At 34.4% G+C, this 26569-nt stretch overlaps 1 protein-coding gene across 1 annotated transcript in view; it reads right to left on the bottom strand.

Annotated features, from left to right (window-relative positions):
- LRP1B (LDL receptor related protein 1B) overlaps positions 1 to 26569 on the bottom strand; it is a 579931-nt gene that overhangs the window by 181041 nt on the left and 372321 nt on the right. Inside the window, exons 30-34 of the mRNA XM_086750558.1 lie at positions 21863 to 21994; positions 20425 to 20652; positions 16912 to 17086; positions 16520 to 16614; positions 10722 to 10871 (exon numbers count right to left, since the gene is read on the bottom strand). Coding sequence (XP_086606684.1) covers positions 10722 to 10871; positions 16520 to 16614; positions 16912 to 17086; positions 20425 to 20652; positions 21863 to 21994 — 780 coding nt within the window. The remainder of the gene's footprint in view (positions 1 to 10721; positions 10872 to 16519; positions 16615 to 16911; positions 17087 to 20424; positions 20653 to 21862; positions 21995 to 26569) is intronic.

The raw sequence follows: 26569 nt of genomic DNA, 5'->3' as shown, positions 1-26569 counted from the left end.
TGGTATTCCTACCAAGTTTTGAATATTTCATGTTTCATATCATCACTTGATATCGTACAAATGGACTATAAAATAAGTCATAACTAAAGTGAAAAGAAAAAAGCAAAGATTTATCAGGAAACACAACAAGAAGAAATAATGCAAATAGAATAAAAGAATAAAATGATTTGAAATATACACTTTTGAAAAACTTCCCAGCAGCTCTCATAGAAAATTGTTATTCCCTATTGCTAAGGCTTGGAAGGCAGAATAGGTTTAAATTAGAGGAAATCAGAAGAAAACTAGAAATGCCCGTCACTCTCTTGGTACTTCTTCATATCCCCATGGCACACAAAAGGCCACTTTTACTAGGTTTACCATACCTCTGAAGGATGACATTAAGATCATAGAATTGCTTTCTACACCAGAAAAGTCATATCAGTGCTTCAATGAGGATGCACCACTACACATAATGGCCATACTGTCAGGAACTGTAGTCAAGTGTCATTAAACCAGGGGTGCCCAGGGACTGCTCACTCTTACATCACATCTGAGACTATTACAACTTGAGAATCAGGGCATGTCATCAGCCATGACATGCGTTTGTTACTTGCCATGTGCCAAGACAACCGTAACCTTTAAATTTCACATATGCAGGCATCAGCACTGCACGCTTAAGGTGGAATAATTTGTTTAATGCAACCTAAAAAATTCTACATAAATATCTTCCATGAGATGCCTGGCCATGGTTCAGTTTAGAATAAATTAAAGAATGCAGTGAAATTGCAAAAGTGTAGTTCTGAAATGCAAGTAAACTTTTGTCAGGTCCAAAAGAATAATAAATGTCATAGTGATTCTTACTAATTGTAACAGACTGAACACTTGTGAACTTTAACTTCCTTCCAAAACAAGGACTCGGCTAACTCAGAGTGACTGAATGTTCATAGTGAAGAGCTCCTTACCCAACCAACGCCAAGTCCTTCAGATGTTTCCCTTAACATAATCTTTTCATTTTTATCATAATTAATTTCAGCCAGATTGTTCCCGTTATTCATCAATCTCAATGGTTGCAGGAAGCAAAGCAAATGAGTCCTTTCCTGTCTGGATGAGACTGAAACACAGAGCATACCGAATACAGAAAACACTTAGCCAATGCTAACTCTTAATGTCATCCTTCAGACGTTGCATAAAAGCATTATTTCAGTGAAGAACTTCCTGATGTTTCTAGCTGTAGACAAAGAACTCCAATGCAACGCACCACCAGCTCTTTCTATAAAGTGGCAAGGGAACAACAGTATTCTACTTCTCACAGTAGAGGCATGAGATGCTTCTGATAGGTTTTGGAGAACTATTAAAAACATTAGGAGAAAAATCACTGCACAGAGCTAGCCCAACCTTTGTCAAAATACAGATTTTCTTTTGAAGTGAAACCAAGAACATGCATATGCGGTGCCTCCTTCATGACCTCAAAAGCCACCCCATACAAAATCTTGTCTGACTCTGCCTTAGTTTACTGCAAAATAGTGGAATGATTGACTGGTTGACTCCCTTCAGTTTGCTGGCAGTCAGATTGCCATGCAGCACATCTTCTGGCCAGCCTGTCACCTCATGTGTAGCTCCAGAGTGGCAACAGCCTTGACTTTGTTTTGACACAGAGAAGACGGGGAATGGAGCAGAGAGAAAAAAAGAATAATTGAAGAAAACTGGGTACTGTGATAGGAAATTGTGGAATTGTGAAAGGGGAAAGGCTCTACAAGTGCTGGCACTGGAGACACCTGTTCTGCAGAAGAGCAGGCCAAACTGGAGGTATTACGGGAGAAGGTTATAGAGAGAAGCTGAAGATACTGTGCTATTAAGATTCAGGAGATATGAAAGCAGACTTCACCAGTTTTGTTTTGTTTTTTTATTATTATTATTATTATTTTTTTTTTTTTTTCTCTACAACTGCTGATTTGAGGCTACTTCCATAGAAAATCCTAAATTAAAATGCCTACTTCTATATGGAAATTCTACTGACTCTACTCTAGGGAAGAAATTCATTTTCACAAGTGAACAAAATTGCTTGTAATGCTAAAACACATTTTTCATTAAAAACAAATTACAATCAATAACTAAGAAATAATGAAAAACATTAAAAAACAGGCTCTATGTCCCAATGCATCAGAATATAATTTTAAACAGCTTTGATATCAAACTCAAACTTCAGTGAAATAATAGTTAAACACTGAGACAGAAACCACAGCCAATAATCTGATTTCAAGTCCTTAACACATCAGTCCTCACTATCTCTAGAGTACACACAGATGTATGATAAGATGGCATCAATGTTTCATGTTGATACGCTCCACAGTCCATAATACGTTTCACAGTATCTGTTTTTCATTTTCCTCGAGTGCCAGCACACCCTACCTGAGTCCTTACTCCCTTCACAAGACTTAAGCAGCACGATGACCTTCTTCCAACTCATTGTGGATTATCAGTTCCTTTTGACTTAGTCAAGTCACCTTAGTGACTAGGTAAAAATCTAACTTCTGAAAAGAAGTTAGATTTTTATATTATTTAAAAATCATACTTCTGAGGACCCACAATCTATATTTTTTCTATATTCCTATCTAATAAAGAAATTTAAGCTATTTTGTTAGTAAAATTTAATCAATCAAATAAAATGCAGTTCTGGTACTAGCCTTCTAGGAAGCCTTAGTAAATAAATAAGGTTTCATTGGCTCATCTCTGTTATACTCCCTAAGTTAACAAAACACTATAAGTGTAATCAATTCCCCTTTGCTCTCAGCCTTTTGGAAAAATAACTATTTTAAACAAACTGAACTAGCTTACATTTTAATACCATATTGCCTCAGACTTAGGTTTGCCCAAAAACCTCAAGGGCAACACTGTTTTTGTGTGAATGTTAAATTTAAAGGGAAAACAATAGAAAAAGGAAAAGAAATTACAGCAGCAACTTGAATTCAACTCAATCTTCAGTTTGTCACAGGGACTTTTAAACTGGAACAATGTAAACAGCAGCATATGGACAGTAGGACATGCTGTAGGTTACTAACAAACTACTGATTTGCAGCAAGTTAAGATTTCACTCGTGACTACATTTAAAGTACTAATTACTGTGAAATACAATCTCACAGCAATGTTCTACATGAAGAAAAAAAGTACGAGTGTTACTTTTTTTCCCCGCCAAATAGTTATGTATCTTTTCAATATCTTAACTGAAAAGACCACCAGCATTTTAATTTCAGACAGAAAAAGGTGTTACTGTAGATGAACTAAAAGTAAAACCCTAGATTGGAAAAAGTTTTAAACTTCAGGAAGACTGCCTTTCCAATGAATTTGTATATTAATTGCATTTATAGTTAATTTTCTTTTCAGTTAAATGATTTTTTTGCTTAAGCTGCAGTTTTAATATTTAAATAACTAATTTACAGAGCCAGACAGTTGAGTGTTTCATTATGGAAACTGCAGATCTGAAAAATATTTTCCATTGCAGTAACTGTAAAAAGTTACTACACAAAAGAAAATAAACTCTGAGTATATCATGGAAGAAAAGCATTTACTGAGTAGTCTTTACAGGTATATGATGAGACAACAATGTACAGAACGAAAACATTCTGAGTATGAAGACCTGGAGACACAAACGGAACTCTCCAGTGAAACCTGGGTATAATTGGAAGAAAAAAAAATTAAAAAAAACCTATCACCCTATGCATGCAAAGGTGCTAGAATTGACTGAGTGGGTATCCTGCGATACCAATCTGTTAAATTAATAATAGCTTGCATCTAATGATTCTTTTATCAGGCAATCCTTAGAACAAGAAATTCCCATGCTCAGTTTTGATGATATGAATTATAACAGAAAGATAAAAGAGATATGAATATAAAAGTGACTTTGTGATATAATCCATATGTGAAATAATAGTAATTTGACTTCTTTCTCTTTTTTCCTTCTGTGAGGTTATGACTCAACAGTGAATTACCTATCCCAAAAGTTTGGACTAACTTTTTAAACGAAATGACTGTATACGAAAGAAGCTATTTAAGTTTTCAAATCCTCTATTTGTTCACGAATCAGAATGGTCTATTAAATAATTTTGGTGATGACTGCTGTCTTGTGCATAATATACCAGAATTTAGTCTTATGTATCCAAATCCACTCATAAAATATTTAAGACTGGAGTACAGGAAGGAAGCAAAACAGAGTTTTAGTGGTTTTCATCAGTTACTTCAAAGAAGCAATCAAACACTTTCAGGCATTTCTTTAGTATTTTGTGCAAAACTTCATGCTTGGCTATGGTTTTGACAGCCTCCTAAAACTACAATTTGTTGGGTTGCCTGTCTCTTTACAGAAAGCAAACAAACAAAACCCCTAAATAACCAACTTTGCATATTCTTTTACCAAGAGATGAAGGCATGGTGTGTGCTTAATTATTAGTAATTGAATTGGTTATCTACACTACTAATAGTTTCATTTCTGCCTTTTAGTATTAATATAGAACCAAACCAATTCTACATCACCAATGAAACGTTCCGTTATGTGCCTCTTCTTTTGCTTACTGAGCTACTAAATGAGACTATTGCTGGTTTCATATACAGCATCTACACAATTTCTATCAATGGTGCCAGTCATGTCAGATGGAGTTCTTTTTCTTTCATAACAGAAGAAACAGAAATCATCCCAGCATAAACTCATTGCTAGTCCTTGATGTACCTGACTGTGAACACAGAGGTTGAGGAGTCTCCTATATCACCTATACCATTAAAAAGGACAAATCATGACAAATCGCAAGTGAATACTCAAAATATGCTTCAAAATGATTCTTTTATCTTCCCCTTCCATCCCTGTTAACATGACACCTGGATAAACATTGAACTAAAAATGTAACTTACAAAATCTTACTGAACTAGTAATTATTCTTCTTTTACATGGAGGCTTCACCGGGTGCACTGCAAGTTTTAGAAAGAGATATAGATAGAGTATGGGGAGTTAAATGAAACAGCTCATGCAAATCCTGACATTTCAGGTATATTAACAACAACAACAAAAACCTAAACACAAACAAAACCAAAGCCAGAACAAACAACAACAACAAAAAAATCAACCCACAAGTTCTGATACAGACATCTTGAGGTCAAACCTCTTACGACTACCTGCCAAAAAACACGAACTTCTCACAGCTGGCCAGTTATGCCCTACGGTCTCAAGAAGAGAAGTTTTAATCGTTCAGAAAATGCTGGGTCGCCAATACACACCACAACACAGTCTGATACCAAGAAGCTGCCAACGTGTTACACAGCTATTTTTGACCATAACTCTAAGCAGAGTTTTGGACTATTGCTCTCTGCATTATCAATATATTCTCTCAGCAGATAACTCATCTGCCATTTCTAGTATCAGGATGAATTAATCTCTTTCTAGATTCACTTAAAAATATTTTAGATGATTTTACAAAGCCACTTGACTTGAGCATAAAGGCAACTTGCTTTCATAAACTAGGGAAGAAATAACGCTATCTGAAACCATTAAATATCAAACTGAAGTTAAACAATTTATTTGCTTGATTATGCTAACAAGAGTGTTGTTCTACCACTAATTAGAAACTTGTTGCTGAAACTGGGTTATAATATACATTAAAATTGTTATATTTATCCATTCTGTTGAGTAATTAGCATTAAGTACAGCAACATATTGGGAAACAGTAATTTCAAATGCCAAAAATTGCTACACTAGCACTGTGGACAATCCTTTGGAGATTTCAAGCAGCACTCTGAATGCAAATTTTGATGGGCCATTAGTTTTCATTAATGGTGGTTTGAGTATTTATGGAAGACAACTATGTACTGTACTTAGAACTGGGCAAATTGCCTAGATATATTTCATATATTAATGCTAATGTAATGAATGGTGTTACGGCAATTAGAAGACTGATGACTTGGAAAATTAAGGTGTATGTATTTGAAGTTTCCTGATCTAAGCAGCCCCTTTCACTTCACAATTACATCCAAAGTCATAGCTCCCATCATCTGAGTTGCTAGAAACACATTCTGGTGTTATTCTTGAAACTTTATTTAGGATAAAACAAAAAGCAAGTAAAAAAAAAAAATCATTTAACCACATGATGAAAGTAAATGACAGCATGAATATATTTTGGTAACATAAACTCACATTTTCTGTCTAAAATGAGATACTGTAATTGTTACTATTTTGACTGTTTGATAATACACCTTGATGGCTGTAAGAAATACTTTGTTTTCAAAAGACATTGTTCTAATATCTGCACTCCCATTGAAAAGCTATTACATATGTCTGATTTTGTTGTATTGCTGATTGAATTTTTTTTTACAGGAATTTGAACAGAAATAGCACTTAGTTACACACAGAATTATTCACTACATGAAGTTACTCTATTTTAACCCAGTAAACAACTAGTGAAAGGCTACTACTTAGCATCTTGGAATATTTCCTTTGAGGTTTCTACCACAAGTATTAAAAAAAAAAAAAATCACCAACACACAACAAATTATATCCTCATTATACAATCTACACAATTTACATCATATTCGTATTTCACAATGAAAAGAGCTGAATTTTGTGATTTGTGTACCCTGTATTTCTGTGAGGACCTGATACAAAATCCAATCGAACACCTCCACCAAAACTGCTGACGGAAGCCTTCAATGTATTTCTCTTCTCAGCTACAAACTCACAGTAACTAATCAATACTTTTCTAGCAATGCTCAGTTTATGATTCAGGGCCATAGATCATTCAGGAGAGAATATTCCATTTTGGAAATACAGCAGATGTTGCTGCAAGTTCCTTTATAATTCAGATCTTGTAGTATAATGACTCTGCTCACCAATCCAGAAATACATATAGTTTTCACTACAAAGGTAGATTTCCAACCAGTTTCAGTTACAGTCAAGGGACCATTGTCATTAAGTAACTTGGAAGGCAGGAAGTGAGACTTCATGCAGAATGCCAAATACAGCTGTATAATTTGATCATGCTACCAGGAAAACTGCTAAAATCACATACTGAATATGATACATTTAAAACAAACAAACAAAAAAGTATCACCACCACACAGAAGAAAATGCAAGACAATAAACAGTGGGAGGTACTAAACAAAGCATTCGCATGCATCTTTGAACGTTAACTAAAAATGGCTGATGTTGCATGCACTGACGTTTCACACAGTGAATGTGTATTTGAAGAAAAGGTGGGAAGAGTAGAAAAGCAAATGTGACTTCATAATGGATTTATAGCAACATGTTTGTAATACAGAATAGTGGTAACAAATTTTTTTTTGTATGCTTAAAGGCATGGAGAAAATAGCAATTTGATGTATATTCAAATGCTTTACCTTCATATGGAATATGAATTTTCATGCCATCTATGTAACACTCTAAAAGATGTAGCAAAAGCAGGCACCAAAATACTAGGAATGTTGTACCTCAGCATATGGAAAAAGAAACATGACTGACACTACAGAGTAGAAAAACAATAAATGACAGAACTAAGATACATAAAGATATGAATTATATAACTTGTTTGCATGTCGCTCAAGGATAAACCTGAGAGTTCTTTGGCACCAACTTGTTTGCTAACATTATTTTTTCATGCCTTATTATTACCTTCTATACACTCCCACTAAAGGATATAATAGTAGGAAAACATTAGACAGAGCCTGGAAAGGACTAAACAACACATGAAACAGCAGTGGTAACTCCCAAATAGTCTACAATGGCTAAACTGCAACACTAAAATAAAGGGGCTGAAAGCAATGAAGCGCAAACAATGAGGAGACCGAGGAGCGGTACTAAAGGGGAGCGGCCTTCGTCATTGCCTGGTGAAGCTCTGAGCTCCTTCATAACCGATATTAAAAAGCAAAACTTTACTGACTTAGCTAGCACTATTTATTGAGTTCATATCACAGTACATAACCATGGAGTGCCTAATGGCTTCTCTTTTCTTTTCCCATTTTGAAATTAATAGAATCAAAGATTCAGATAATACAGGGATATCGGAACAGCACAGAGATTACCAAAGCAAGAAAGAATTCATTCTTGGGCAAAGTCTCTGTCAGTCATTAGGTTTTTTTTTAGTTCTGAAAAATCTTCTGGAACATAAACTATAAGATACAGTAAAAAACACTGGAAATTGTCAAAAGATCTGTTAGTTTTCTGTTGAAAAAGTTGTCCAGACAAAGACTGGAAGACACCAGGTTTTCATGCAGACTATTGGATTACCTGGGCAATGCTAAATGCAACAGACAGAATAATGCAGAAGACTGCAGAAGTCTGCAGGACTCTGTAGCACTGGGTGGAACCTAAATGCCACAAAACAGTCAAGAGTTTGGGCACAGATGTCATATCTGTTTTCTTTTCAGTCACTAATGAATTCAAATGGTAGAAAAGGTTAGCTTAATATATACACAGAGAAGAAATATTCCACCTCATTTTGTTTTTTTTTTTCTTGTTTCTTATGTTTTTGGAAAAAAAAAGGCAATAAAATGTATTAAATGGACCAAAAATGATGGAATAAATATTGTAATTACTGCAATACATCTGCTGAAACTTCCTGTTAAACTTGTTGGTAAAGAGATCAACAGAGGTACTAAGTTTTCACACACTATCATGATAAATCTTACATCAGGACAATTTTTTTTCTTTCTTCTTTATTTACATATTATTAGTTATGATCATTTATCAATTACATATCTCTTACTTTGCTTCATATCACATTGGACTATCTGTTCTGATCCATTTTACATGCACGAAAGCCTGAGTATAAGTAGCTGATACAAAGCCACTAGGAAAATAGATGGCATTTATGTTGCTACAGTATGTTCCACAATATAAAAACATATAGGAGAAATGAATACAAAAATTCTTCATGTTTTTTGATCAGTACATACAGTATTGTTTATAAAACTGCATTTGTTCGCACCTTTCTCCAACAGATTTATACACAGAATCATACTGCAGTGTCATATTGCAGTCTATAAAACTATGGCCCCCAAACAAAGACAAAACCCAAAAGAAAAACACAGAAAATTGTAAGTTTTGTTTACCAATTTTGAGTAGGAAGAATTGTCACCATCCATAAAAACAAAGCATCTCAAACTAGGAATATTAGATGTATATATGTTTAAAAACTACACAGCAGAAATTCTTACATCTGCACACCTGCAAAATTCAACTACTTTCACACAAATGAGCATGAAACACTCTTCTTTAAATGAAAGCTATAAACTCTTTATCCAATATCCCAGATGGATCATCACTATTGGAGCTTCCGTGAATCACAGATGAAGACGATACTGAAGACATCTCAGTAACAGTATGAACAAATACTCTTTACAACATTTCATAATAATGACTTCCAATAGCTCCCTAAAGGTCACCTATTCATTCTATTTCTAGTCACAATCAAATCAAGGAAAGACAATTTGTCTGTATTAACATTCATGACTCCTGACAAAACTTGGTTTTGTTTATGAATGCATATATAAAAGCATCCCCTCTTCAAGAGATTTTGACAGCATTCAGAGTTCAATACTGGCCAAATACATGTATAATAAAAATATTTTAGCACTTACTACTTTAGAAAATGACTTAATTTACACCATGTCCACAAAGTCTTTGGAGTTTGTTTAGCATAACTCCCACAAGCACATCATCTGTATGTACTTGATATAATTAACCAATCAAATAAAAGGACTCTGGCAGTTGATGAGTCAACTATCCCAACAGAAGGCTACTTATCAACTGAACTTTTTTTTTGAACATCCAAGATAAATATAAATAGCTTTTAATTCAACCAGAACAGAGGTCAGTAAAGTATTTGGAGGAAATACGGAAAGCTCTAAAGTTACCTCTAGAATCATAGAATAGTTTGTGTTGGAAGGGACCTTTAAAGGTCATCTAGTCCAAAATAATAGATTAATATAAATACTAGTTCTGAGTCAGACTGGAATTGCTTAACACACTGTATCCTAGCTCCAGCAAGGGCCAAGAGTTGAAGACACATATAAGAAACAGTCAATTCAAAGCAATATTCTCATATTGCAGCAATCTGCAACTTAAAGACTTCTCATTTTTTTAGGATTTTTTCCCCCAATGTTACTGTTGTTCTTATGATTATTTTTTTTTCTAGAAATTAGAAGTTTTTGAATAGCCTAAACATTTCTAATGAGCAAAGTGTAACAAACAGAACAACTTCCATTTTTTCAACCGATTTAAATACTCAGATTAGCAAGTATTTGAAAATCCAAACCATCAGTTTATCCAAATCATCAATGCATAACCCAAAGAAGTCTTCACAAAGCGTAAACCAATCCTACAAATGAGAGCTATTCTGAGCTAAGATAGTAGAAAAAAGTGAGCAGCAGAAGAAACGAGTCATAGATAATTGTCTGTAATAAAGAACATAACACACCTCCTTCCAGCATGCTTTACAAGTAACTATAGTAAATAGAAGCTATCAGTCTGTTACCTTCACCCTGCATATATGTATGCAAAACTATTTAGAGCAATATACTTGTAATACAAATTGTAAACCATCTGTTCAATGAAATATAAAAACATATTTCACAAAAACAGTCTCACTAGTGAATGTACTGGATGTATTATTTACATTAAAAAAACCCCAATAGTTTCTCCAAGCTTTTGATATTTCATTGTCAATTAGCTTCCGATAATTTTGAAACTAAATTATCACCACTGGACTTACCCATAATGGTTAAAGCTGTGGCTTTTGTTAAGTCTTCTTTCATTGACTCGATTATTTCCAGATTACCACCATCCAAGTTGCATCTATTTATGGTTCCATTTCCTGAACTGATCCAGTAAAGTTTATTTTCTCCATAATCTATCGATAAACCTGTAATTAATGTATACAACTTTAACTGTGGCTTGAATAGATAATATACATTTAGCAGTAAGCTGTTTTTACAATAAAAGTGTATTTAAGAATGATATATACACACACAATGTTGTCTATTCACTCATCCATTCAACTTTGAAAAAAAGCAACTGAGAAAAATCAAACAAATGCAGGCACTTACAGTGAAAAAAATGCTTTTAAAAACATTTCTGCCTTTTATTTCTCTCAACATCTACAGAAATCAGTGACTGACTGATGAAAGAGCATTATCTGGCAACAAACAATTACTTGAATGAACTGAGGTCCTAAGTGAGGTCATTAGCTGCTAGTAAATGCGAACCAGAAGTGATTATTTTTATTCTAAAATTATGAATGCATAAAGACTTAGAAAGCAAGCTACTTTTTGTGATTCAGAGCTATAAAACGTCTGTTGTCTCCCCACACGCATAGCCCTCTGCCTAGAATGCTGAAATACTAAAACCTAATACTAGTTCTCAATAAACTTATAGTATTAAAATCAATTTCACTTCACAGTGAACTGACCTCATGATCAGTTCTTTGGAGTTAAAAGCAAGAGAACTGTAGAAATAAAAATACTTGCAAAATAACCTATTCAACAAACAAAGCGTATAATTTTCTGCAAAGAACTAGAAGATAATGTTTCAGACCTCTCTAATCCTTTAAAAATGTTCAAGTAATTGTAGCAGGAGATTTTCTACAGTGCAATACACTTGGCATGGTGACAATACATGCCATAATAATTTGCTTTGGTGCTAGACTTTTCCCAGAACTCATGTTGGGTATCCAGCAGCAAGTTGCCAAAGATGACTGTATTTCACTCCATAGGTCAACCTCTTGATATTGTACAGTACTCCTCTTCTTTCCTGTTAACTCTTTCTCTGTGGAAAGTCAGATCTGTTTTCAAAATCCTGACAAGAGAAAGCAGTGCCATGTGCTGCAATACTTACAGCTGGCATCATGCCGCTCTTTTCTTTACACATGCTTGACATTGTAGGCCAAAAGATGTCTGCTTTTTAAGCTTTTCAAAAACAACTTTCCAGCCCCTTTGTCGTAGCAGAGAGGGGAAAAAAATATATATCATTAAGTGTATCACACAGAAGAAGAACAACTACCAAGCTCAAGAGAGGATAAGGATACTGAGTAGTTGCTTCAGGAGAGATTGATCTTGCAGCTCTCTGCACGTAGGTGTTTTCACGCTTGTACAACAAGCGCTGCTCAAAGTGGAAAGACCACAGACCTTGGAGACAAGGTCAGCACTTGCAGGACTTGGGCCTAGCATATCACAGGAAGCTTTCCTGGGATGAACCTCGCTATGGATACAAAGGTAATACTGGGGTACAAATGTTTCCTTACTCTGAGCTGGACAGCATTTGCTATTCCCTGTAACTCCTGACTGCTACAGCCTGCTGCTCGCCGATGTAACATAGTTAGATCTGTTTAAGGGGTTGCTGGGAATGCAATCCACACAGCAATTACAATGTTGTCTTGTCAGGTTTTCTGCTTCTTCAGATATTAAACTGGTGTTTCTACACACAGGTATTCCAATTACACAGCAGCAACTGACAGCAATCACATTCCTATCTCTGTCTACCCAAGTCTACCACATTTTTCTTCCCAAAGTATTTTCCTGTTGTGTTATTCCACCTACGACCAAACTTTGTGAAAACATATAATTTCTAAAGTAGGCAGAGCATGTTTATTTAGATTTTTTTTCCGGAACTGTCTTACTTTTACAAATGAAAATAGCTGCCTTACTAGCCATAAGCATCACAGACATTCATGATGCGTTCTAGTGTGAGTGACCGGCTCACACCTCATATCCCAGCTGCCCAAGTCAACCTGAACATGTGGATTGTAGGAAAGAAATATTTACTGACTGTGTAAGCAGCTACCAGGTGGCAATACAATGTTCCCACTGGAACACTGAACGGAAAACAGTGGTCATTAACTGACTAGCAAGAAATACCTATCTCATAATTGCTGGATGGTTGAACTCAAAGAATTGTGGTCAACAGCTCAATGTTCAAGTGGGTATCAGTGACAAGTGGTGGCCCTCTCCACAAGAGGTGGAGCACCTCTCCTATGAGGACAGGCTGAGACAGTTGGGGCTGTTCAGCCTGGACAAGGGAAGGCTCTGGAGAGACCTTAGAGCAGCCTCCAGTACCTAAATGGGGCCTACAGGAAAGAAGGAGAGAAACTCACTACCAGGGACCTGTTGTTATAGGATGAGGAATAAAGGTTATAAAACGAAAGGAAGCAGATTCAGGTATCCTTCCTCCACACAGATCTTACTGGTACAATTTATAAACCAAAGACATCTCCAATTCCTCCTTCCCACAGGACATGAAGATGCAAATGAACAAACTGCAGACTAGGCCTTTGCAGGTTGAGAGTTTTCCAAAATTAATATTTAAAGTCAGAGAAATAACTACACAGATGGTATCCTCTTCCCAACAAGAAAGACAAAAATAATCTCATATTATGAAATCTATCTTCCAAATTTTATGTATTAGTTAAAATATAGGTGTATTATTAAAAAACAGTGAAATAAAAGATTTAAAGTTTTCTACATAGAGGTATAATGTTGGTGGTTTGTTTTTTTTTTTTCTCCCCCCCCCCCAGTGGTCTTAAATAAACTACTTCTAATTCTAGCTTCCTGAATTGCAGTTGGATCGAATCAAGGAGAGACTTGATATATCCTGGGATTGTGCTGCTTGCTGCTACATTACATGTCAGAAACACATCCTGCATTCAGAATTTCATTCAATATAGACTAGACAACACAGGAAAATTAAAAAAAAAAGTTTTCTTGACAACTTTTTCCACATACCCTCTTGCTTAGGGCATTTTCAATGAGCTAGGCTCTTGAAGGATGGCCCACTGGTATTGAAATGGGTGAGCATTCTGGAAGACCAAATCTCTTCAGGTAATGCTTTTTTTTTTTTGCCTTTTTTTTTTTTTTTTTGGCATTAAATAGTAATATTTTCTTTACCTTCTTCTACAGTTTGTCAGTTTTTTCAATGTCCTTTGGCATTCAGAATATAATATAGGTCAGTGTTATTTTGGGAAAGGAGGGAGTTTGGTTTCTGTTTTTCACTTGAGTTGGGTTTTTTTGTTTTTGTTCCCCGCCCCCCAGGTCAACAACCAAAGTTTCAAAAATTTGTTAAGCAGTGATCTAAATATACATGGCAGATCACAAAATCATTTTGGTTGGAAGAGACCCCTTTAGAACGCCACCCCTCCAACCTAGAATTACGGAGTCCTTGGAACATAGCTGAGAGAGTGTTCCAGTATGTTTTTAAAGGTTATTTATCCAAGTGACAAAACTTACTAAGAATACAATACTCTATAATTCAATAGTAGTAATTTCCTTAAAAACAATCCAATGGATCCATGGTTCGAATTTTTACAGTTTTATAACAAACAACTGCTTAACTGAAAATAAGTTCCAGACACCAATGATCAAATTATCTGCCTCACAAAGTATAAAAGCCAAATTAAGCACTAATTCTGAATGTCTAGGAATGGAATTTAATGGAACTCCAGTGATTAGTTCCTTTTTCAACACATCTATATCCCAGTATTTGAGCCTTTTAGAGTTACAGAATGGATCAGTAGCAAGTCATATCTCATATATATTTGTTAAGACAAAAATAAGAGGCAAAACCTGTAATGTTAAGCTTGGCAGTTTCCAAAAATCTCCAAACTACAAATTCTGAGTATTAAAACTAAATACTCTAATTGAAATCTCCTCCTTTTGCTAGGAAAAAATAAAATAAAATAAAATCCATCAGAATACTTCAGATCACAGATTGGAAAGCTTTCCCTCATTTTTCAAATTGTAAAATTACGTCTAAATAAAACTAAAAAAACCCCCATCAGTTATCAGGACATCCAACTTTAATAAGCCATATATTTTTCTTTTTCAGTAATTCACCTGTGAAGTTACTTATTAAGTCATTCACCTCTCTCCCTAAATACTCAAAATTAGCTCTGCATGAATTAGATTTTCATTTATGGAGAAAGAGTTTCTCAGAAATAAAATATTAAATTAAGACTGCTACTTGCTGGTTCTTCAATGGCGTTTTCTTATTTTTAGCGTGGGGATTTCTTATGCTAATGGTAAGAATAATTTAAACTGTTAAAACAAAGATCTTGCATATATTTGAATTTAGAGTTTGATGCTGAAAATGTAATACTTGTTTTACCTATAGCATATTCTATCATATTTCCTCAGACATGCAATAGAATCTGTTTTCAAGTCCATCCTGTCAACAAAACTGAGCCAAGATGTCTACCAATTAAGAAGTTTTTCAGCAATAGACAGGTGCAAGCTTTACTTTCCCTTTACATACATATATATAGCTGCACTTTGTACATACTACATATTGTGCAATTTACATATTTTATGACTTAGCATGCTTTCAGTCTGCCAAGAGGAAGTGAACAACAATTAAATCTCTATGGTCTCCCTATTAGGGGAGGTCTTATTATCATTCAATCTGGAATATAACCTATTTCAAGTAATTCTTAACAGATCTCAAAGGTGTTAAAAATAAATTCAACACTACAGAAATAAAATCAATTCTCACTTGCAGCTCTGTGGTGAGGTAAAGAAATTATGTCGCAATCATCATTCCTCCAATGCTTACAGGAATGTTAAACTGCATGAATAGTCCATCCGATACCAGTGAGACTGTACGTGTCCATGATCCGTGTAGAAAAAGTCACAAAACTCATATAGATTTGCATATGCAGCCTTTGATAGTACTAACGTATTTACAGAAAAAAAACCCCACCAAAAATAAAAAAAAAAAAAATCTCAAACAAACAAAAAAAAAAGCAGTACTTACCATTCTGCCATGTATTTGGTTCAGTGGCTTTACTGCTACTCAGAACAAACTCAATGACAGAAACCATAAGGACTGCAATTTAGGACCTTATGACCTATGACCACAGGATATTCAGTGCAAAATATTGCACATAGCCTTACTTCTTAATATTGCCATAATATTATTAAACGTGTTTATGGTTCACCTTACAATTAGTGGGTTTACCATTCTCTTTTCTCCAGATACATAAATAACGGTCTCTAAGTGGACAGATAGAAAATCAAATCAACAATAAAACAGTTACCACATACTTTCCACAAAATTATTTGAATTTAGGGTCTAAAATGCACGTCACGTTGCTCTTATGTCAAATTTATTGAACTAAACTATATAAGTAATTTTTGCTTCTGCTTGCTTAATGCATCTGGTTATGAAAACAACTTATTAAAACTCTGCTTTCTAATTTTTTTTTTTTTTTAACCCAGGATCTAAAGATTGAGAAACACACACATGGGTTCTCCTTCACCTTCAGTCTTCTGAAACCTTAGAAGTTCAGAATACTACACTTAACCCACTACAATAGATTTCAGTTAGAATAGGCCAAAAACATCTTAAATTGTGAACTGCACAAGTACATCAGTGTTTTTGATGTCATTACAACTTTTCTTATTACTGTTATATAGTGTATGAAAAACATCATGGAATACTTAGATAGCATTTCAAGATACTGTCCATAATAAAGCACCATAAAATAAATAAGAAACGGGGGGGCGGGGGGGGAAAGGTATTTACCAACAGGATCTTTTTGATTCTGAAAGAGTATTTTGCTGTTGCTGCCATCCATGTTTGCCATGTTAATTGTGTTACCATCTGTCCAGTAGAGCTTCCTGGAGAAGAAAACAAACATATATAAAATCTTGCTCTATGTACATAGTATTTTTAATGCATCAGTAGTGAAAACATTTGTAAGTTTAGAAGCAGGTGAAGAGTACAACTAATGATTACATTATGGAATCAACAGTAAGCTTTGGGAGGGAAGTAGTACTCTCTTAAATCTTTCAAACACATACATTTACCCTAAGTTTAAAAGGAAACAGAATGAGTAAACTAAAAATTTGAACTAAAAAATAAATCTCCTGACAAGCTTTACCATAGTTTATTTATTAAAACCACAGGTATCTTACCCTTTTACTGGGTGAACTGCAAGACACTGGGGTTTATCGATTCCATGGATGATTGAGGTTTTCAAAGAACCATCTAAATGTGCCACATTAATTTGAGTTTCATCAAATTCTGAGCTAATCCAATACAAATTACGTGATATCCAATCCACTGCAAGACCTCTGATACTCTGAATATCTGCAAAAAAAAATAAAAGGTAAGCAGTTGTTCTTTTGATTTCCTGTCTGGATTATTCTCAGTCTTGAAGAAAAAAAAAAAAAAAGAACAAACCCACAATTGCTTCTACAGTTTATGAACAATATTGTTCAATATTCTGTTTGGATGTATTTATAAAATGGTTGCCAAGAATTAATAATCATTATTTTTCATTTTGGACCTGATACACTTGCAACGAGAACATGAAAATTACATTGAAGATACAGGAAATCTTCCATAAGTATTTATTTTAAAAATAACATAAAAAACTGTTGTCCAAAACAGACACATGCTGCATTTTTACAGTTTATTTTTCTACTTAAGAAAGCATTTACTACTCAGTGCACTATTAAAAAGTGTGGTTTGTTGTCAGTTTTTTTAAGAGATGATTATGTAGAATGAGTTAGCCTAGCAAATTCAACTATCATATTTAATAAACTTAAATATTACACAGGACATAAGAGGAACATTCATACTTCTTTAGTTGTGAGTTATACTTTACATAGAGAACATTAAGTGGTTTCCTATAACAAAACTATGCTGAAGTTTAAAAGCCTGCTTCCTTCTTTAGCACCAGAAAGGCTCCGTACAGAACATCTGAATCAAAGCCATTGGTTTATAGCATAGTTCTGTGGCATGTAAGTAGTTACATCACTGACAGAGTTTTTTAGTTTTATTCTGAAGACTGTGTATCTCCAGCTTACTCCTCTGCTTTGTTGGAAATGGCTAAACACCTGTCAGTCGATGGGAAGTAGTGAAAGAATTCTTTATTTTGCTTTGCTTGTGTGTGCAGCTGTTGCTTTGCCTATGAAACCATCTTTATCTCAACCCACGAGTTTTCTCACTTTTACCCTTCTGATTCCCTTCCCTATTCCACTGTGGGGAGTGAGCGAACAGCCGCATGGGGCTTAGCTGTCTGCTAGAGTTAACCCACACCACCAATACTACCTGAGGCAGAAAAACATGAGTAATATACGATTCATTTGGGAGCCTCAAAAGTGTCTTTGTATACGATAGTCTTCCTTAGCAAGATATTTAAAAAAATAAAAAGTGAATATATGTTTATAGTAGCCTTAAATGCTGGGTATAAACTCACTGCTCAAAATTTAGATACCAACAAGTTGCTCTGCCTTGGCATAGCAATGGTTCTTATTGGCCAGCATCTTTGCAGATGAGGAAACAGGCCAAGGGTGATTTAACAATTCCATTGTAGTTCATAGTTTGTATACTATCTCACTGGTTACTTCCAGCAACAGAATTATCGTCATTGAAAAACACGGATGTGGCTTGGAGTGGTTTGCATATACATAAAGTTAAATGGTGATTGGCCATTAGGGAGTTTGCCAGCTTTAGAGAATGCAACGAAAGACAACGAATATACAGCCTTGATCCATTTTAAACTGATCCCCTGCCTTCTTGGTTGGTGGTTTTGTTTTTTTTTTTGGTTGGAGGAACTAGAAAACAAGTATTTCATACTCCTAAAAAGCTTAGGCATTTGGCATTTTTGTGACATTGGCATAAGACTTCATCCCACGAGAATCCCACTAGTACGCACTTACAAAGCTTCTTACGTTCTTATAAGTAGTATAAAAATGTAACTGTAAGCAAATGGGATAATTTACACATAATAAGCAGCCTTTATAATGCTGTGATGTGCTACATTGTAATTTTGCAAATTTTATATATAACATCTGGCATAAAAAAACCTCCAAAAAACTCCACCACAGAAGCTACCATTGTAAAAAGAATATGAAAGAATGTTGATGAACAGAAACAATCATATATAGTATATTTAAGATTCATTACATTTTTTTACAAGTTTTGTGATTTCTCACTATATGTTTTATATAGTAAATGATGTTTTTATTCTATTACCATTTAAAAAAAACAAACAACAATAACAACTCTTTCTCTTTTGGGCATCTCAATTCATGATGCAGAGTAACTCTAAGAAGCACTCTAAACCTTGTTCTCGTTACTTGTACTGAAAGATGTCTCCAATTTTTAATAAAGTTGTCTCTGAGATAGCAGGGGAAAAATAAAGATGCCCACACAAAATAAATAAATTCATCAATCTACATAGCCAAGTAGGGATATTGCCGTATTTACCCAATGATTTCCCAAAATATGCGAATACAGAACAGATTTATTCTAAAGTGACATCAGGGCCAGAGCTTTAATTAATTTTCCAAAGTTCACAAATAATCAACTGAAGAAGTATTCTCATTCTCTTTAATTTGTTCTCAAAATCAGAAAAGGTCTGATCTTACAGAAGTGTGCTACTTCTTTTCTTCTCTTCCCCTTCAAACATACTTTCAACAGGTGGGGAATCAGAGTTTGCAAAATTTGCCTCCAAATAGTCCCTTGTCAGAGTTTTTCTATTTTCAAGCAGGTAGGTATATAACAAAACAGAAGAGCATCACGTGCTGTCAGGAGAGGTACTGACAGTGGTTGGAAACAAATAAACATCACTATCAAGGACATCTAATGGTATCACTTTAATATCAGAGCTACTGACATCAGTTTGAAGCTATAGACTTTACAATTCATTACATTTCTGCACTCAAAGTACAGAGCAAAAATATTGGAATCATGAAGGTGTTAACTATAGAAAAAACTGCCAGCCATGACTTTCCATTTGCAACATTTTGTTTTTTTTAATTGCTGCAAACAACCTAGCTATAACGAAAAAGCTCAGTAAAAAGGAAAACCTGAGTTGTAGTATTTTAGGTAGCTGAAGCAGCAACAACAGAACGAATGTATACAGCTTTAAAAGACACAGCATCAAAAAACTCATGGCACTCAAGTACTGCAGCAGCCAGATGGCAATCAGTTTGAACATGACACATGTTGCAAGAAGACAACACGTAAATGCATAATGGACTAGAAAGAAAAAGTAACTCTGATGGAGCTAATTTCTTTGTGAGGTCAGGACAAACAGTCAAAGAACACAGGAAATCCACATGAAATTATTAAATGCAAAGCTGCGTCAGGATATAATTATTTTTCTGTTTTTCACCTTTATTCTTTGTACTTCCCCATTAAAAAACCCCATTATTTCCATTGTTCACTACACATTTCAACCTTGTATAAAAGCAGTGTTACAATTACACCCCAAATTATTTAAATTAAAGTTAATTATGATTCAATAAAATGAACTAGAATCCTAAAAAAAGTTGTGCTATTTTATTGTCTAGGTCGATTATCCAGTACCAGTGAAAGGTACACCTAATAAGAACGTGATTGCTCATATTTTAGCATGCTTATAACATACATCTAACTATAATGAATTATTTTTACTTCAATGTTACTCTATTTACCTCTTGAAATAATAGTTTCTAAGCCAGTTCCATTAATGAAGGCACGCTTGATGGTCTGTGTTTTCACATCAGTCCAGTATAAACGTTCCTCAACAGCATCAAAATCTATGACCGTCACATCATCAATGTCAGGAACAGTGAAGGCTGTGATGAAATTGAAGTAAGGGTTTTCTATGTCCACCCCTCTTATTTCTGAACGTCTTGCATAAAGAAGAAATTTCTTCCTTTCTATTAGAAAAAAGGAAAACATCATTGCTCTTTCTCTTCACAACATTGCTAACACAAGTCCAAGTCGTTAATTTGAGATCACTTTAAAAATGTGTAAATAAAATTCACATGAGTGGTTTAACATCTCCAGAAAACCTGCAACCTCATGATACTTGGGAAATAAAGTATTTTAGAAAGCATACAAATACAGGAAAAATATCTTAATTCTGGATGCTGGACATGATGTTACTACAACACTAAATCAATACGGTCTTGTGAATGTCTAAGAAAAAAATGTTAAAGATGGTATTTTATAAATTTTACCCCACTTATTCCAATTAGAAAAAAATACCATTTCATTTGCAGATCATAATAGATATTAACATTGATTATTCAGAGGAATAGAGTATCAATAACAGGGAAGTTTTGCAAATGAAAAAACTCAGGAGAAATTCCTCCAAGTGTATGTATGCAGTGAAAGGCAAATAGGTGGAAGGAAAAGAACACATTGATTATTTTAATTTAGACATCCAGTAATGAAAAAGGGTGATACATTAAAGGCAAAACAGAACTCTATTTTTTAATCTCAGAAGTCTAAGTTGTTGGAGAAGATGTATGGAGAATGAATAGTAAAGATAACTTTTTCCCCAGGGATATCCTTGATAAAATATATATTTTTTTTATTTTCCTAAACATTATTTATCAACACTGAAAAGTAATGTAGCTCAAGGTTTTACTGACAATAGACACAATGATTTGACATTTTGAGAGCTTTTATAGCTTTAAAGTGTTTTTGTACTTTTTTTTACAAAACTTTCCCACAAGGTTGCATGTCTAATATTTACTCTTCATATCATTTTCTTAATCCTTGAAAATGAAACTAAGACAACTTTAGAAGAACAGGTAAAGACTTCAGCTATTAAGTACCGTTTTTTTATTCAGCTTACCTTACTCGTCATTTTCACTATAAATCTTTCTGGTTTGCAGAGATAACTTTTACTAACACATCATACACATAAGCAACAGAAAAAAATGGCTGTGGTAATAAATATCAAAGCTCCACATACCTCATATATTAGAGTAAGTTATCAATCCTCAAAAAGCAGATGTCCCTTTAAAATATATCATTAAAATGCAATCTAGAAATTGTTTTTATGATTATGTATTTTAATTTGTCTAGTTCAAAATTCTAATATCAATACAATCATTAGGCTTTGGGAGGAAAACTTACCATAGCATGTTTTCTTGTCTGAAGACAGCTTCATCAGATGTGGACAGGCGCATGCAGCACTTCTGTTGTGATTGATCAGACACATGTGAGAACATGGACCTCTGCCCTCATTAGCAGCACAAGGATTGGAAGCTAAAATTGAATAACGAAATACACAAAATATAAACCCACCTTTTGGAACTAAGGTTTGTCAAATTAGCATAACCTACACTGCTGAGATAGTGGTGAAAATTCTTTTGAAGACAAACTCTGCTTCATTGAGTAACTGAGTTTGTGCTCTAATCACTTTTTCTAGGCTAATATTCAACTCTTGTCCAAGCATATATATATATATATACACACACACACAATTTTTGTTAGTACAGCCACAAAATTTACCATTGTAACTTCATGAAACCACCAGATAAAATTTTCCCAGCAAGATACTAATCTATTAAATTAATTACATGTAAATAATTGTATACTCCTAACTAGGACACATGGGATTAAAAAAAAAAAAAGGTACTATTAATGGAGGTAAATATAAGTCATATATCTCTACGAACTACACACCAAAAATGAAACATAATGTAGGGTTTTGACAATATTGTGAAGGAGATCATCTAATCATTTAGGTTACAAGGGATCTCAGGATCTCCTGCATTTTTTGGCATCTTAACACTGTTGCTGCAAGATTTAAAATTTAGTCATATGTTTTGCAAAACAGCATTTCCTTTAATTTATTTGCAAATATAAAGGAGTAATTTCAGGGGAACCTCAACCTCTTTATATGCATACAACTGTCTGTGGCAAGTATCTACTTAGGGCCTAAGAATAATAATCCTCATTTTGTCTTCCTGTGCAAGTTGTGCATTATGTTCTTCTCTGCACAGTTGCTATTTGAGTATGGAATTCAAATAGAAGAACATACAGAAGAAAAAATAAGAGGCATGCTGGTTAATGATCATGTTAAAGAAAGAGTTACGGTTAAAGTGTGGTACAAGCATCATCAAAGAGGGGACAATTTGTACAATTTTTGTACTAGCTATCCACATGACAATTCCCTTCGTATATCACTGCATACAAAATTGGTGGAAAAAGAACTGTTATAACGCAGATGTATTTGTTTCCACATACATGCACAATTGAAGGGGTAAGCTACTGCAATCTGAAAATTACTTATACCAGCACATACATATATATTCCTTTCATATTCATACTGCTTTCACTGAATAACAGCTAAGCCCATTCTTTACTCGCGAATAAAAACTAATTCTCTTGAAGGCAAGTAGGTATGCTATTGCTTTGACTCACAAAAATTTGCCTCTTTTATTTCCTTGTACTAGTTCTAACACTTCCTTCTATTTCTGTTGTGAATAACCACATAACCAACTCTTATTCACCTTCTCTGTGCCATTTCTGATTTCACGGGCTGCCATCATACAGAAGCCTGTCTAAAAGTTGTATTTCAAGAAGCATCAGCATACCTGTCCTCATGCAAAAACCTTTCCTTGATCCGCCTTGTTAAGCTCTCTTGGTATCTTCTACGAGATATATATACAGTATCCAAGATACAGGAGTGATATGGATTTATACAGCATCACAGTTCACTACCTGTGTTTTTTTACTTCCTTTCCTAATCATTTCCACCAATCTATTTTCCTTTTGATCATGGCAACCCACAGAATTGGCATTTTCACCAACTGGCCAGCCTTTTGCATTATTTAATTGGTTTCCACTGCTGATTGCTTGTCAATCTATTTCTCTTACAGTACTGCACACAGATATATATATATATATATATATATAGATATAGATATATATATATATATCACACTTTGTCACCATATTTTTTCCTGACTGCTCTCTAAAACATTATGTAAACAAAATGTTTATTTCTCCTGACCCTTAGGAAAAAAACCCTCAGACATTCTATCAGCAGCTGACAAAATTAACGGTTTCTGTAACAACCTCTGAATATGCATTCGCGCTGGACCAACTTATGCTCCATATAACTTCGTATTGAACCTGCCCCTTCTTGGCATCTGTTTCTAGCTAGGCAAAATTCTCATCTTGTACTCTAATGGTGTGCGACATGATTACAAATTCTACACCTTCAAATATGTGCTACAGTTACATCAAAAGGATCCTTTTAAATTGCTGACGATCTATTCCCACTCGTACTTAAAACAAGTTATAGACCTAATCCTCTGCTCACTGTCAATGCTTTCTGTAGTATTGCTTTTCATAGGGCCAAAGATCCTTCTGCTGTACTCAGTCAAGTTAAAATCTTTATATTACCTGATTATATCTGATTATTTTATCACTAATCTTTGGAATTTGCAGAGAATGCATTAGTGCTAAAACAGATATTTATTTCTTATAGTAACTACTTCTACTTCAGTTTTTAATCATTCATTTGAAGATTCAATCAGTATACCATCTAACAAAAATTCACATATTCACAATGAAACAAAATAAATAAGAATATTATTAGCTCCAAGTCAGCACAAATCTTCATTATACTCTACTGTACATGGTATGATAGCTTTATGGTAATTCAGAAGGTCCTGTTAATGAATCTCTCTGTTTCCCACCCCCTGCGGTGTACAGTTTGAGATGAAAGGGTACTTAAAAAAAAAAACAAAACAAAAACACCCCAAAAAAAACCCCATAGGAAGAAAAAAAAAATAATTAATGATATAAGTCCAAAGCTAAGAAAGGACTGCCTAGAATGATTGCCCTTTTAAGAAGCATACTGACATACTAGGCAAGTAAGAAATGTAGATGTAAAAGAACTACAAATGTTGTAATGCTATGGTATTACCATGTGGAAAGGCCAAAGGCCAAAACTTTCAAAGTATCAGCAACTTATTGTTACAGTAAGTAACAAAGCATTAAATTAAAACCAAGTGTGAAAAGCTACATTAGAGTTACATGACAGAGTAACCAAGATATAAAATGTCTGATAAAATTCAATACACATTAGTAATATAGAAGGAAAAAAGTCTCAAGCTACGCACACGAGGATGAGCACTGAAACAGCATTCATACCTCCAAAATTCTTTTCTGAAGTGACAGATCATATTTATACTTATGAAATAGTTTTCCAATACTCCTCCTATTGCAAGAGGTAGGACACACTGAACAGAACTATCATGTATTAGGGTAAAAACAAGCAAGACAAGGTCCCCTCTCACACAGCGCACAGTTACACACCAGAGCCATCTGGCCAAAACGTTGTAGACATTGAGAGTTTGTGCAAATGCAAAAGTAAACTAGAAAAAATTCATGCCAGAAGAATTAGACAAAAGCTTTAGAGCTGTGGAAGCACAAAGATATCATTTTAGGTTCAAAAAATCAGGGACTTAAAGGTTACTGGAAGCTGACAGGCCATATGGGAAGAGCATGGCTGTCGTCTTCCCCCAGGCCCACACCTGTAGGCACCAATCAGCCATTGCCAAAGAAAGGATGCTGAGTTAAGACAAAGGTAGGAAAGATGGCTTTTATAATTCCTAAACCAAAAATGAACCTTTCAAAAGGCACAAAGTAATCCAATTTAAAGTTCAGAAAGATTATATATATATATATTTTGCATTATTTATAATACATATACCAATCTTGCTGCTGGTTTTGAAGTAAAAAGAGTGTACACAAGAAAGCTGTGATAAAATCTTAAACTAATATGATTTTTGAAATTTCTCCAAAATAAAAAAAAAGCCAAAACTTTGCCCATGTGCACCTTAAGCTACACTTCTGTAAGGAGTTATTTATTTTAAACTGCTGGCAATCCAGGCCTCAACAGAATATTGTAACAAACCAGTGCTATGAAGTCAAATGTTTTTCATGTTTTAATCACAAAAGAGCTCAGTGGTATCAATATATTGCATATTCAGCTGTTATACTGCTTGTCCTGATTTTTATTCTATACGAATTCAGTCTCCAAAAGAAAAATGACCATTTTTTTGTGGTTTTTTTTTTTTTTTTTTTAATTCAAGTAATACCAGAGAGAGACACAAATAACTGAGGAATGTGTGAGGAATTCACAGCTTTCTAACTGTTTTCAAGCTGTGATCCTTCCAAATCACTATATTTACTCCTCTCATCACTATCCTCAGTACCACACCTCATGGTACAAGTACAACTTCTTGTGTCTAAAATAGAAGACCTTGTACTTTGCAGCAAGTGGATTTTTAAAACATAATGGTAGGTGAGAAAATATTCTTCCTAGAAAAATCTGTGTTTGCTATGTTAATAGCACTCCTGACACATAGCTTTGATTCTGTGAAGATAAGTAGGTCTGAAACTCCTATTCCTGAGAGGTGACATCATTCTACTTTAAGTCATGAAGGCATTCACAATCTCCTGTGGTTTACTGACCGATTAACCTATCATCCCTACAAATACCTCACTATAACTTCACTACTTTAAATTAGCATCTGTCCTAGATTAACTGAAATAATGTTACCTTAGGCAAGAAGAATTTATTTAGCTCTGCTCTACTTCATTTCAATCAAAATTAAGTTTTCCGGTATATTCTGAAAGCTAATAATCTTTCACCTACATGGGAGACTCAGGTGGAACTGAGACTATATCTGTCCTTCAGTGCTAATATTTATACTGACTTTTTGAAATTTATATCTACTGTTAATTTTATTTCGGGATTCTAAACTGCATGCTATCTTGTTTCATTTATTGAAAAATTGCTACCAATTCAAAAGAAAAATT

This window comes from Chlamydotis macqueenii, chromosome 6 (genome assembly GCF_036417535.1).
Source record: "Chlamydotis macqueenii isolate bChlMac1 chromosome 6, bChlMac1.mat, whole genome shotgun sequence".
Taxonomy (NCBI): Eukaryota; Metazoa; Chordata; class Aves; order Otidiformes; family Otididae; genus Chlamydotis; species Chlamydotis macqueenii.
The sequence above is the reverse complement of the archived record's forward strand: the minus strand, read 5'-3'. Positions and strand labels throughout refer to the sequence as shown.